This window comes from Alligator sinensis, unplaced genomic scaffold (genome assembly GCF_000455745.1).
Source record: "Alligator sinensis unplaced genomic scaffold, ASM45574v1 scaffold628_1, whole genome shotgun sequence".
Taxonomy (NCBI): domain Eukaryota; kingdom Metazoa; phylum Chordata; order Crocodylia; family Alligatoridae; genus Alligator; species Alligator sinensis.
The window spans coordinates 3,728,168-3,743,137 of NW_005841873.1; the positions used below are offsets into that span (position 1 = coordinate 3,728,168).

General features: G+C 45.4%; 1 protein-coding gene across 1 annotated transcript in view; it reads left to right on the forward strand.

Annotated features, from left to right (window-relative positions):
* The window catches only part of LOC102373530 (transmembrane protein 132D), a 126,077-nt gene extending 111,159 nt beyond the window's left edge, over nt 1-14,918 (forward strand). The window contains 5 exon segments of the mRNA XM_014527610.2: nt 5,722-5,927; nt 7,626-7,899; nt 9,864-10,055; nt 12,651-12,890; nt 12,892-14,918. Of these exon segments, the coding sequence (XP_014383096.2) occupies nt 5,722-5,927; nt 7,626-7,899; nt 9,864-10,055; nt 12,651-12,890; nt 12,892-13,794 (1,815 nt within the window). The 3' untranslated portion in view covers nt 13,795-14,918.
* The last annotated feature ends 52 nt before the right edge of the window (nt 14,919-14,970 follow it).

Consider the following 14,970-nt stretch of genomic DNA (forward strand, 5'->3'; position numbering starts at 1 on the left):
CCCTGCCCACCAGCATCTGTTTGTTTTTTTATGAATTATACTCTTAAAATTGCAAAGTCAAGGTGTTTCTTTAATCATTCTTACAATAGCTCGAGGAGGCTTTTTATTTTTTCCTCCACTCCCTGTTTATAACAGCTGAAGCTTGGCACTGAAATCCATTTGTCTGCCAACTTCCTTTCTTCTCTCCATGGCTTGCGCATTACCGAATTTAAAATCCGAGGCCCTGATTCTCTTGTCACACTGGTATAAATCAAGAATGGTAAGTAGGTGAGAGTCTTACCATGTCTCCAGATGTTTTAGCAGCATCTCTCCCAGGAAGCTGGGTGGTAGGGGAAAAAAAGCAGCGTAAAGGTCCTTCAGAAGCTCCGTATCTAGTTGTGGGACACAGCTGTTAAGATGCCCCCTAAGGCCCTTTGCAACCCCCAGGTTTAGGGCATGCTAGGGGCAGGGCTGGGGGTAGCAGAGGCCTGTGTCTACAGCACAGAGGACCGATTGATTCTCAGCAGTGCTGAAGAGAGACTGCATCACTTAGGCCTCCAAAGCTGTGAATTCGGTGCCATACAGCATGGGCTCTTACTCTGTCTCCACTCAGTAGGACGGACACTTAAGCTCTCCTTGGGGCCTAGTCCCAGCTCTGTGGCCTTCGGAGTCACTTAACCTGTCTCAGCTTCACCATCCGTGAAATGAGGATACCTGCTTAATTGCCTCCTAAGGGTGCTGAGTTAATTAGTTAAGATGCATAAGTGCAAAGTCTTGCTAGTATTAAGCAGCTGTAGGGAGGCAGCAGTTGAAAGCTGATATGCCGGCCCTGAGCTTGAGAGAGAAACCCCTCTCTCTAGGGGCCTTTCATTTGCAGCCGGTGTCCGTCCTGCACCTCTCTCTAAAGGCCTTTCATTTGCAGCCGGTGTCCGTCCTGCAGTGCGTGGAGTTCAGTGTCTCAGCCATTCAGTTCCCAAGCCGATTATTTTCCTGAGGGCCACCTCAACTTGAACTTTGATCTGCCGGGTCTTAGGTGAAAATAAGTGCTTTGAGGCATTGTCCAATTTTCTCCTCGCCGGCATCCCAGGGTTAAAAAAAAAAAAGAGAAAGCCAGAGCACAGCACATGAAGCTTATTAGCACACGAGAGATTTTTCTACTTCCAGAGTATCACTTAAAACACAAAGGAGCACTGGGAGGAAAGTGCAACACTACCAAGGAGTAGAAGATCCTCTCCTGCGGAGGCAAAGGAACAAGACGTGACAGCGTAAGAGCAGTCTTGCCGGTTGGTGCCTGAGGTCAGAGTCATAGAGAAGTAGGGCTGGAAAGAGGTCATCCAGTCCCCCCCTACACCCCTCTCCAAACCATCCTATACAACCCATAATCTAAAGTCTACATAAAAGGACCATCAACCCATCTACGGCACAGACTTAACACCCTAACCTGCCACACGGAAAGCAGGTCAACCACAGCAGCCAACGTCCTGCTTCTATGAAACGTTGTCAATATATGCTCAAGAGATCCCGGGTAAAAGGCCATGCCCCTTGCTACCTCCCGCACCGGTCCATAGCAGTCTGACCATTAGGGAAAATGTCTTCCTGACCCCAGATCTGGCAATCGGTCCTATCCTGAGTGGAGGGGCAAGACTCTCTAACCTTCAGCCTCCGCAAGAGAAGGTGGGATATGCATCTAGCTGGGGTCATCTAGACCCAGCCCTCTTTCCTGCCTATGCAGGGGGTCGGACTCGATGATCTATTGAGGTCCCTTCTGACCCTAACATCTATGAATCAGGAACTTCCAGCAAGAGCATTGGCACACCACAGTCAAAATCCCCAGACTTGGCTGTAGCCAACACGCAATGCCTCTGAGGAAGGCTTAAAAACACCCTAATATGTGTAGCAGACAATGTGGGGACTGGGGCAACCAGCAATGCCCAGAAGCATGGGAAATACCCAAAGCAGAAATAGGCATAGGAGGTCCTGGGCTCTCCTCCCTGGCAGACAGGATACTGTGAAACAGAGGTAGGAAGAACAATGCAATTCATGTGAGCGTAGTACTTCTAAGGCAGCACCCTTTTTCTGCACAGCAAGCAAAGGGGCACTGCAGAGGACATACCCCTCCAACCTTCCCCATAGATGTTTTCACATCCTGAGACATGGGCTGTCGCAAAGCTGTGGCATCTCATCACCGCCAGCAAAAGCAGGTTGACAAATTTCACTCTTCACCTATACTTGTCCCTCTACCACCCAGCTTCCTGGGAGAGATGCAGGTGTGAATGCAGGTCAAACTTAGACCCAGGCCTCAGTGAAGTTTGATTGTTATCATCTGCCTCAGTTTTCCACAACTAAAGCAGACACCAGCACTATGCTCTGATGGACTTGGGTCTTCCCATCGAGCCAGTCTCCTGTTGTGATGTGCCCGTCATGAGATCTCGGCACACCATGAATAATTGGTGTTGTGCCCATTTAAGTGCCCAGGATTATTAGTGTTAAAATAGATATGGAGTTAGTATCCAAGACCCTAACAGAATGAGAGCTCCTCATGTTTTCAGTCATGAGCCTCTTCCAAAGTCCTACATGTAACCCGTGCTGACACGCTAGGCCAGATGATGTGCCGGATTTTGGATCCTAAGGGTGCCAGTAGCTCTGGGAACCCCCCATCAAGCAGATCTGCTAACTGAGGTACCATGTGCCACCAGGTCCGCGCTCTGGCCGCTTGCGCTGCCCCCCTTGCTCGCCACCCCCCTGATCCCCACATGGGCTGATATGCCCTGGGCCCTGAGCAGGCTTCAGCTCCCTTTTCTCTGGAGGGGAATGAGTCTCTGTCCCCTCTCTCCAGGCTGGAGTTGGCTCCTCCTCTCCTCTTTTCCCCCTCTCCGCTTTTTTTTCTGCCATATTAACAGCCAATTGGAGCCCTTGGTTTGCAGTGTCGGTGCACTAGTCACAGTTCAAACGGTCCGATAAAAAGCATGCACTGTGCACAGCATACTGTCCTGCCTGGAAAAGCTATTGCACCCTCTATTTGCCCCCTTTTTGCAAAGTTCTCAGGCACAGCTCACCCACTCCGCTTACAGCCGAGCAAGCCTTGCAGCTGTTACTTATAATATAACATAAGTGCTCTATGATCCTAGACTGTGAGCTTTCTGTGGTAGTGACATGTCTGTTCAATAGTATAATGGGGTGTGATCTGTGATAGGGGTTTTTAAGTGAAGCAGTGATACCTCAAAACGATCATATAGATGCTGCTTACTCTTACTGTCCCATTTTAGTCAATAGGAGCTGCTAGCAAGGGCAGAATGTAGCCTAACAACAAAGCCTGACCTCAGACTTGGCCTGAAAATTTAATATCCCAGAACAAGTAGAGAACTACTCTATTTAATATCCCAGAACTCACGAAGTTTTGGGTTTCTTGTTGTTTTATGTAGGAGCAACAAAAAACATGGGAAAAGCGTGGCTATTAAACCCATCTTTTATTTTAAATAATAAATATTAGGAATGCAAATTATGGCACAAAAGCTGGCGATCTTTAAATAAGATTTAAATTCATTCAGTATTTAAAGAGAAAAGTTGAAAATGGCATTAAATTCAGATAAGTGTGAGATTATACATTCTAGAGTCAGAAATATTAAAATATATCCACATAATGGAATAGAAGGTCTGGCTGGTAATGGATTGTGAAAAGAGTTCAGGGTTTTAATAGATCATTCCTTCAGATCATCAGCAGTTTAAAGTGGTAGTTAATAAATTATTTGACATGTACATTTACTCATATATTTTAACTAGCTGTAATGAACAGGTCTTGTCAGCTCACCTAGACGCTTGCAATAGCTGCTAAATCGCTTGCATGAGATTTAGTAACTCTCAACAATATTGATGGCCAGCGCTGCAGGTTATAAATAAAGTGATATCAGGACAGCTTGGTGAGGACATTGCGTAAGCCCCTTTTCAGACCTGCAGAAGAGATATCAGCATATACTCCCACACTCTACTTTAGGACATCAGATGTCCCTTTTTCCTGAGTGTATGGTGATAGTACCCATCAGTTCTCTGTTGACCCCAGCTGCACTGCTTTAGAATCCATTTAGTCATCAAAGGACTACAATCAACTACTCGAGCCTAAGGGATAAGCTAGAAAGGTTGTCGTCTAAGGTTTTATGTGCAAGGACATCAGGGTAGCACTGAGACTGCCCGGGACATTCATCAGCTGTCCAGTCCCAGACTCTTCTTCTCCGTTTTCAGGGTTCGACCAACTTGACCAGTCCTTCAAAGGAACCAGAGGTCCTTGTTTGTGCTTGGTCAACTGCAGCAAGATTGCCTGCCCAAGATCTTTTGCACTATCATCTCCTTGGAAGGACTGCTGTCGTCTTCTGAGGATAGTTGAGTAGAAACTCTCTTCTTCCAAGAGAAGCAACGACCCCAAGAGAGAACGGAGACGGTTACTAAGCTGGGTGCCATGGAGGAGGGAAGGAGAGAGCAGAAATTGGTGGAGGAGGCATAGCCCAATCTTATCTTTGCCTAGAATTCTTGCAGTAAGGATCTGAATTGTAGATGGTTCAGATAGGAGCGCCTTTTAACTCAGAAGTAGTTTGAAATGACATCTCATATTCTCACCCAACTTCAAAAAAATGATTTGAATCGCAGCTCCCTGACCAGGTGGACCCACCAAAGTAATCACTGGCATATTGGTTTTGCTCTGGCCAGGAGTGTCCAGCCATATCTCTTGACTGCCTCTCGTTAGGGACCTAATCATCTGTCTTTCCTTGGACAAAACTTCCAGTAAGGTGAAAATGGAAGGACTGGGCCATCTGAGACTAACCTACAGTTCACTCAACTTCTCCCTGATGCAGGGGACTAGGGTGAGCAGGTGGTGTTCACATCACTTGAACTGCGGTGAGAGTTCATCCAAGCTGTGGAAGTTTGGGAAGCTACAGAAGAAAGGGAGAATAGCAGAAAGAGCAAGAACTGTAATGACACAAAAATGGCTGGGGCTGCTCAAGAAGCTGAAGAAATAATGGGCAAGGGGACCAGGACAGATCAGAGCAGGTCTGAAGTAGAGAGGAAGGACGGAGAGCATTGCACCAAAATGAACAGAATATTCTCCGAAACCTCAGCAGGAGTGAGCAGGACCTCAGCTTTGTGCCCCACCTGAAAGATGGCACCCACCCCAGCAAGCATTGGTGCTCCCCATCTCTATGCTGAGGTGTTGACTCAGTATCAACTCAGAGGGAACTGAGTCAGTGGCATCGCTGCCTATTGTCACTCTGGGATATCACTTTTAGGTATAGAAATTTGCCTCCTGTTGAATAGCCTATACCACTTGATCCTCCCCACCTGCATTTGCTCAGTTTCCCTAGATGGACTCCAAGCAGAGGAGGGGGAGTACAAGCATGGTGTGTTTGGGCCACTGGAGAGCGAGACCATAACTCAGCAGGCATACACTAAAATAAATGCAATCGGAACCAGAGCCAGAGATGTGTGCTGGGGCTGAAAATTGAGGCTAGAACAGAGCTGTTCTTTTATCTCAGCTAACTGGAAATATGAATGGCAAGAAAAGTCTGTTTCTTAAAATGGTGCCAAATTATAAAGACCGTTAAGGCCAAAGCAGGCACCTCCCTTGTTGTTGCGAGCTGGATTTTGGAACTGGTTTAAACCTAAATCCCCCCCTCTCCCTCCCTCAGCATGTGGTGTGCTTTATAATTTTGTGGAAAGACTCATTAATTCTTTTTTGCTTTCTCCCTTTTGCAGGTTTCTGACAGATGTGACTATGTCTTTGTCAACGGGAAGGAAATGAAAGGCAAAGTGAATGTCATCATTAATTTTACATACCAGCATCTCAGCGCCCCATTAGAAATGACAGTTTGGGTTCCTCGTCTCCCGCTGCAGATAGAGGTCTCTGACACAGAACTAAATCAGATCAAGGGGTGGAGGGTTCCCATCATCGCTAATAAGAGGTAGGTTTCATTAGAGAATATTCAATCTGGGGTGTGAGCTTGCCAAGGAACTGACAGGGCTGGGAAATCTGAATACACTCATTTGGGCTTAATACAATTCTGGTGTAAACCAAAAGGTCACCAGAAGTACAGTCAGTAGGCTGTCACTTTGGACTGATTAGGGCAGCGGAAACCAGACTGCACAGATTCTGAACCGGAAATCAATTTCCTTTTATTTTGCCGGCAACTTGACGGGAAGTATCCTCTTGGCGCAGTAAGGTTTTCATTTGAGGAACGCAAAATGTCACCAAAGACCAGCTCCATCTAGTCTGAGCCTTGCTATATAGTGTCCAATGAACTAATCTATTACTGATGCCTATTGAGCATATAAATTACTGTATTACTTACTTATTTCATATTTCTGCTACCCTAGGGTCTGAAGGCCCCATTCTGGATCAAGACCTTACTGCCCTATGAACTATGTAGGTCCAATATCTGCCCCATAAAGGTTCTGCCCCATACAGCGAACAAGCTAGGCTAAGAAGGAGCTAAGAAAAATGATACGTGAAGGATAGACGAGCTAAATTTTTAAATGTATATACACTAAGAATTGTATTAATTATTATTGGCACAGATGAATAAAACAGGTGCCAGCTATTCCTATCTTCCCCTGAAAGACGTCACTTATCACCTGGACTCTTCTCAGAATCACAGCAGAAGTGGTTTTGGTAGAGGGTTTGAAGGAATGGCTTTACATGCGTCTGCAGAGAAGGGTTTCCATGCATTCACTGATAGCATACAGGTGTGCGTGCGTGTGTCTCTGTGTGTATGTGTGAGAAATATCATGGACAGGGTCCAGCAGGTCATATGATAAGAGGCAAAAAGGCCCAGGAGGGAGAAGAGAGAATTTTGACTTGAAATGAGGAGTCCCTGAAGCTTCTACTAAAGACATTTAAAGATTGCAGAGAAGTATCTAAACATTAGGAAGTCATGATTAAGATTTTGCTCCCTTATGGATATGCATTGATTCGGTCTTTAGTTACATCTGCAAAACGTCTGGTTTAAGCAACCTGAAGAGCAACCAGTGACAGGTGCAGGGGAACAATCCAGCTCTTTGGGGCAGCATTCATTTACCTTAACAGTGAAATCATCCTTTCACTCTTCAAATGGTCCATCATATGAACACCCCCAAACATGACCATCCTTTTGATGCACTACGCTAACTGTTACTTGAACAAAGGGAGTAACTAGTAGTAGGAATAGCTAGTCATTCTCTGGGAATCCACATGAGAGAGGGAAGGGACACTTTGTAATTTTGTGATTTAGGAATCAGGGCCGTGGCAGGTTGTGGGGTGAAAAGGAAGATGACCACGGCAGATGCTTTTTGTATGGACCAGGGGTGGGACTGCTGGCTAGAAAGGAGATCAAGAAGCTGCGGTAATCCAAGTGGGTAGCCATGACGTTCTGGATGAAAACATTAGACAGATCTCAGAAATATCCTGGAGGAAAAAGCTGCAGGGGTTGAACCCCAGTTACCTGTGCAGGGTGGAGGAGTTGCAGCAGATGCCACTCAATCTAACTCCCAGGTTGCAGATCTTGCCCAGTGCTTAGCCCACACCTGCAGTCTCTTGCCTTGCATGCAGCCCCACATAGTTTTCTTGGTAGATGTTCAATTCCCTGCGGTGACTTGCATGATTCTCGCTGCTGCTGTCTTGCCAGACCAGCCCGAGACAGCGATGATGAAGAGGAGGACGAGCGGAAGGGACGAGGCTGCGCCCTCCAATACCAGCATGCCATGGTGCGGGTCCTAACACAGTTTGTAGCTGAGCCCTCAGACCCAGGCGGGCAGCTGAGCTATTTGCTGGGCTCTGACTGGCAGCTTGATATCACGGACCTGGTGAGTGACTTCATGCAAGTGGAGGAGCCAAGAATCGCTAAGCTGCAAGGAGGGCAGGTGTTGATCGGACAGGAACTTGGAATGACAACGATTCAGGTAGGGAAACTGGCTCGTGGGCTGTCCCTCTCCTCCTTTACACTTGTACACAGAAACACAGTCCTGACCAAATGGTATCATGTTGGCAGCAGAAGCCATTGGTTTCAGCAGATGTAAAACCTCCAAAATACATCCAATGGGCAACTCGTGTATTGAACTAGAAGAGGAGAGAGATTCCTTTCTCTTCCCAGCTCCTGAGCAGCCTCCGCTCAGAAGTAAATGGACTGCAAGCTTTGGAAGTAACTTTATCCCAGCCTGTGTAACTGCAGAGGCTGCTTCTAACTACATTTGTCTAACAGATTTGTGAAACCAGATCCACTATTTGATATATCACAAGGGAACCAGTTGGCAAAAAAACTTAATATAGCCAAGGCCTAAATTGACATAGCAGAATGTTAAAGCTGATACTAAGTAGGGCTGGATGAAGAATGGGGACTGAAGTATGAATAGCTATGCCAGTGGTGTGTGTTATACATATTGAGATGACAGGTATGTTTCAGAATACTAACAAAGCCATAATATTCTGAATATTTCAGAAGCGTAACAAAGCCATAACAGCAGGCGGCACTGGTATGGCTCGTTCCATGCAAGGATCTCAAACTGCTTTAGAAAAGGGGAAAATAAGTGTCACTGGGACAACTCTCTGTTGGTAAAAATGAGCATCTAAGACAACTAACTCTAGCAAAGAATTTGGGACAATGAATTCTATTGTCTAAATGCAAGACATTAAGTCAGTGGCCTAAAGCCACACAGTGAATCCATGGGAGGGCTGAGGTCTGAGATAGTTTTGCTGATGCCTAGTCTGATAGCCTATATATACTGGATTAGGAAGATGACCATGGCATCAAGAGGATGACACTGGGTCCAGAACTGGAAAGATAAATTCCCTATATGTACTCCAAACTGTAAAACCTATAAGCAGGCATTGCAGCCAGTGAGGAGATAATGTAGCCCCTCAAAGATGTTCAGGACCTCAGACTTCTAAGCTGGATTTCTGCCTCTACTACACACATTGCCAGTACTGGGAAAGTGAGCGCTGGGGGCTCCTACTCACTGCAGCCTCTATGAAGATTTTATTTTGAAGCCTTTGTGTCTCTGGGATGTGCACTGCTCCCTATAGAGGCACACAAATACCTTAAGTGACTTCAAAAAGGGAATCCCAAGGGAAAAACCTGATAGCAAGATATATTTAAAGAACACACTCCGCAAATACTAGCCGGCCACACGAGGGTGGTTAAACGCAGCCGAGTCTCTGAAAAGTGATGCCTCAGTCTGGTGACCTCTCCTATTCGGTGCGTCCAGATCCTTTTGGGTCAACACGAGCCTCCTTTGCAGTTCTTGTACCCATTGTCAAGATTGTTCTCCATAGTGTATTATCAACCTTTCCTTCCAGAGGGTAAGGATTAGGAAGCACATGATATGCAAATCATATGTCAGAAGAGCTTACCTTTATTACAGAGTATTATTCTACCCCAGGCCTCTACCCCAAATAGTCAGTTATCACCTCAGCCTGATGAAGGGTATTTGTACCCAAAGGCTTGCAAAGAATTTTTCCAACTATTTGACTTGGCCTAATAAAAAATATTATATTTACCCAAAGAACTTTCTGTCATTGGTTAGACTGCACTTTATATGGAGGTTACTTTTATGAATAGTTTCTAAAGAGTTAATAAATTGCTGATAGACGGGTATATATCACAGACACAACTAGCACGTGCTATAGACAGCAATAAGCACGTCAGTCAACGGTTGTCAACCACCTGTCTACTCACTGTGGATTAGTAACACTTTGTAAACCATCCATTAACCTACTGAACATTCATTAACATTGTGTAAATGTTCTTTTAGTAAATCCAGTCACTAGCGTTCAGCATTACTTATTGTTTATTGGCCTTAACGTAGCTCCCGCGGTGTAAAGGGCCTGTACAAAAACATCTAGTGCTAACACTGATTTTCCTGATCAGATCCTGTCTCCTCTTTCGGATGCCATCTTGGCTGAGAAGACTGTGACGGTCCTGGATGAGAAGGTGACGATCACAGACCTGGGAGTCCAGCTGGTAACTGGACTGTCCCTCTCCCTGCAGCTCAGCCCAGGAAGCAATAAGGCCATCTTTGCCACAGCAGTAGCACAGGAGCTTCTTCAGTCCCCGAAGCAGGTACCAGTCCCCCGTGTGTATGCTGCATGCTGATGGGAAGCCGTTTCTGAGACCCAGTTGACTCAACATAACCTACACTGGTGGGATCTGGTGGCCTTTTATGCATATTATTCTAATAAGTCATTTTATTTATAGGTGTTTGCATCTGAAGGTCACCAGGTGCCTTAATAAAAAGACAAAACAGCAGTATGTCTGTGAAACAATAATCCAAGAGCCAATGCTCAAACTCTTCATCTCTCCAGGACACATCCCATAAATAACATGAGGTTGCCCATGGTACCCAATTACACACCGTAAATGAGCAATATAACCCCTCCCCATCCTATCGAAGCACCTAATAAAACAAACATGCAACAGTCCATCACCGAGAGAGAAAAAGGGAAAATCCTCCACGCTGCTCCATGATAAATGATTGTGGTCCAACCACTCTCGGTCATAATCTCTGAGTCGCACCATCCGCCCGTGAGCTGGCCCTTGAGCAGCTCTGCCCTGACAGCATTCACACAATTCATTGAGTCTGAAAACTCCTGACATCAGGTGCTGGTTAATCTTCGTTCTTTCTAGCACTCTTGTCTGCATCTGGGATTCCTCTGGGTTTTTTAACCCTGTTCATCAAGGGGTTTACGCTATATATTAAAGCTGAATTACACCCTTACCTTTAAACTTGGGTTTTGAACTTTAAAGGTAAACTAAAGCTCAGAGTAAATGCATTTAAATTCTGGCCCACGGGTGAGATGCTCTAATTCATAACCAGCACCTCATCCTTGAGCTGCTGGATGAGAAATAACACCAGACTGCTGCCTTTATAGGGTGATAAAAATCAAGTTCCCATAGTCTTCCAAGAGTTAAGAAATCGATGCTACACAGCTAGAAATAAGGCCAGCGAGCTAATCCATTGCTGACATGGGGAACGAAACACACTACCTTGTAATCAGCTCAAAGCTGGGTTTGATGGCGTTTAGTCCCAGCATACTGCACAGCTCTGACATTTCAGTTCCAGGAAGGCAAGTCTGCTTGAATCCGTCTTCTGGGTGCAAAGGCACAACGGGAATGCTGGCAAAAATGTAATCACCCAGAAAGAGAAATGGGTACCCTTCACCCTTGCAAGATTGAGCCAGGGTTGATCGACATCCGATTGCTCCCGTTGCCTCGCACATGACATTTGAGAGCAACGTCCCAATAGACAGAGCAATGCAAAAGTATTCGACGAATATGCTGGTTTAAGCAGCACAAAGGGAGGATAGGAGCTGAGGCCATAAATTTTTGTGTGGCCTTCAGGAAATATCCAAAGATTAATAAACACAAAGCCAGAATTTATGACAGTGTTAGAAAAGTGTTAGAGCCCAGCCCTGAAATAAAGACACGGGCAAAGTTCCCATGGAAGACACTGGAAGTTTTACCCGAGTAAAGATCTCAGAATGATGTCCTTATTTAAACCAGAATAGATGTTGCACACAGTAAGCTGTTATCACCTGTGACCTGGAGAGGGAAACCACTGATAGGATCAACATGATTAAAAAGATGCACAGATTAATTCTCCAAATTGATGTTGAGTTAAAATGCAAACAAATAGCCTGTGTTTCCCCCCAGGTCTGTCATCCACTCTTTAAATACGTGCATAACAGCAGTATGCAGTAAGAGGGTAGTTCCTTGCCTGCTACGAATAGATTCCAGTGGAGCTGTGTTGCTTTACAGCAATTGAAAATCTGGTTTAATGTGCACGCGTGTAGGCCAAAACTTTCATGAGGTCCCAAAAGTGCTGTGCATCTCCATTTTTACTGCCTACTGGAGACCCTTCCAGAGTGTAATTTTCAGGAATTGTTAAGTGCCTCCTCTCTGAAAACTGGTCCTGTCAGTAGCCACAAGTTGTAGCTTCCCCAAACACTTGATGCTTTTTAATATCTGTCTGTGTGGCTACAATGCAGAATTACTGCTCTGCCCTACCCCTGCTGGATTCAAGAGGAGTGCCTCCATTGTGACTTGCAGGTTTTGCAAAAATCGTCCTGTCCTAATTCAGAAGGAAGGTGCAGCATTGCCTTGCTCTTGATTGTTAACAGGCATGAACATTTCCTCGAGCATTTTCCACAAGTAAAAGTAGCGACGCACCCACCCGCCCTGCTTGTGTGGAAGCATATATTAGTTGGAAGGGAAAATCAAAGTTGGAAGACCCGGAGCCGTTTGCGGCTTTCTTTGCTAGATTAGGCGATTTTAACATCTGTTAGGTATAACAAGAGGAGACTTTGTATTTTAAGCAGTTAGAAATAATAGAATTTTTTTTTCATTTAAATATATAACAGCAGTAAATGATCCCAGTAGCTGGTAATGCCTTTTGACATGCAATTTATTATCGTGCTGAAGTAGACTCCGCAGAGCCCAGGGGACCCAGCTCCTTTTAGCACCTCCGGGGAAAACAAATCTTATTATCAGTGAGTGATTAAAACTAGTATTTTTTAACATCTCTGTGAGAAATTAATTTTCTTGCTCAGCCTTGTTATTTCTTTCCAGGTTATAAATGGTGTAGAGAGAGGCGGGGGGAAAAGAGCATATTGGCTGATTTGATATTTATTCTCCGTGCCTTTGTTTCACGCATAACAGGAGGCAGCCATCAGCTGCTGGATCCAGTTCAGTGATGGAGCCGTTATGCCCCTGGATATTTATGATGCCAAAGACTTCTCCCTGACAGCTACGTCTCTGGATGAGAAGGTGGTCTCCATTCATCATGACCCTAAATTCAAATGGCCTGTGATCGCCGCCGAGACAGAAGGCCAGGGGGCCCTGGTGAAAGTGGAGATGGTGATCAGCGAGTCGTGCCAGAAATCCAAGAGGAAGAGGACAGAGCGATGCCAACCCGAACATCAGTGACAGCAGGCTTGGCGGGGCTGGCGTCCACCTGGAAAACCATGCAAGTGACCGGCGTCAGAAAAGCACGCTGCAGGAACGAGGTAGGTCAGACGGGCAATATTATAGCAGCTCCTCGGTGGGCCGAGAGGAAGGCAAAAGGACCTCCACTGACCAGTCTATTTTAAACAGAAAAGATGACAGAGAAAGTCTTCTGGATGATGACAGCCACCTGCAGAACATCCCAATAGACTTCACCAGCTTCCCCGCACAGGTGGACCTGCCACGAAACAACGGGGACTTGGAGGAGAATGACCTTGTCCAGACACCCAGGGGGCTCAGTGATCTGGAGATAGGAATGTATGCTTTGTTGGGGGTCTTCTGCCTGGCTATCCTCGTCTTCCTGATCAACTGTGTCACCTTTGCTTTGAAGTACAGGCACAAGCAGGTCCCCTTTGAAGAACAAGAAGGCATGAGCCACTCTCATGACTGGGTTGGGCTGAGCAACAGGACAGAGCTTCTGGAGAATCACATTAACTTCTCATCCCAACAGGATGAACGCATTACAGCCATTGACAGAGGGGTGGACTTTGAAGAGAGCAAGTATCTCCTCAACACAAATGCCCCCAAAAATGTTAATGGCCAGGTCTTCAGGTCACCAGAGTCTGCGTTCACTGACGGGAAGGAGCAGAAGAGCGAACCGACCACCTCTCCTACCTCCAAGAGGAAACGAGTTAAATTCACCACCTTTACCACCATTTCCTCTGACGATGGGTGCCCTACTGTCAACTCCATCCTGATGAGCAGTGAGGATGATATTAAATGGGTTTGCCAGGATATGGACCTTGGGGAGTGCAAAGAACTAAAAAACTATATGGAGAGATTACATGAAAATGTGTAACGACAGACTAAGGACATTTTGTTCTTTTGTTTTTCACTCACCTTCTGCCTTTAATTTTTGGGTGTCGGGGCAAAAACGAATGCATTTGCAAACAAGAATCAACGGATGAATAATAGCTCAATGGAGCCCCAGAAAGCCACCCAAAACCAGCTGGGAGAGCAGAAATCGGAGACGTCTCATATAATTCAAGTCTTCTCTGCGCTCCGAGACTTTGGAGTGAGAGATGGTGAGGTCCCTGCTGCATGGCAACATGGAAAAAAAAAAAAAAGACTTAGCAAAATAATAAGATCTCATTCTCTGAGCTTTCCCAGGAAATCGATAAAAATAACAAACTCCAACGCAGTTTGGATATTACAAAGCTCACATGGCTCTAATGTTCGATATTGCACGCTGTGGTTAAAAGCAAAAATTGGGCTTGGAATAAATAGATCCGTGAAAAGAAGTATGTCATTCAAGTCAGAAGCAGAGAACATCAATCCGAGAATGTTAATTTAAAGCTGACAAACAATTGCAGCGTGAGCAAAGCAGCTACTGTAGTTGTAAAGTGATGAGTTTCCAAAGAATTAAAGGGGGAGAAAAAAAAGACTGGGTTGTTTACAGACCAGCGTGATCACTTCCCAAGCACTGAGAATGGATACACATATTCAATTAAAACTGAAATTCTCTTTTTAAGTAGATGCCAAGTTAATAAACTTTGCTGGCCACTTTTCAGTATTTCTTAATTTGTAAAATAGGAGAAGGTATCATCTATAATCAACATGCCGCTTATATAAAAGAAGGTTTGTTCTAGAAAGGTTTGAGTGAACCAAGATGTTTTTAAGAAGCCCACTTTATCTGGATTCCCTGTTTAAATTTGTATTCCCAGTCGTATTTCTGGAGCACTCTCATTTGCTACCCTGGGGGCACTTATTAGCATCCGTCTGATTTGGAAGTTTGATAGCTTTTCCCTTTCCTTACAACCACACGTACTTCCATGCAGCCTACTTCCACCAAGCACAGAAGCCATTGGTACTAAATTGGTAGTCACTTTACATGTTGCCAGTTACCAAAGTTGGCCGCTGTCTCTTGGGTAAGTGTAACTTGTGCTGAATTCAGATACCAACACTGACTTGCTCTTTGATCTGCTTCCCCTGTTTGAGGGAGGCTGGGTTACTCGGATTCATTTGTTCATGCTTC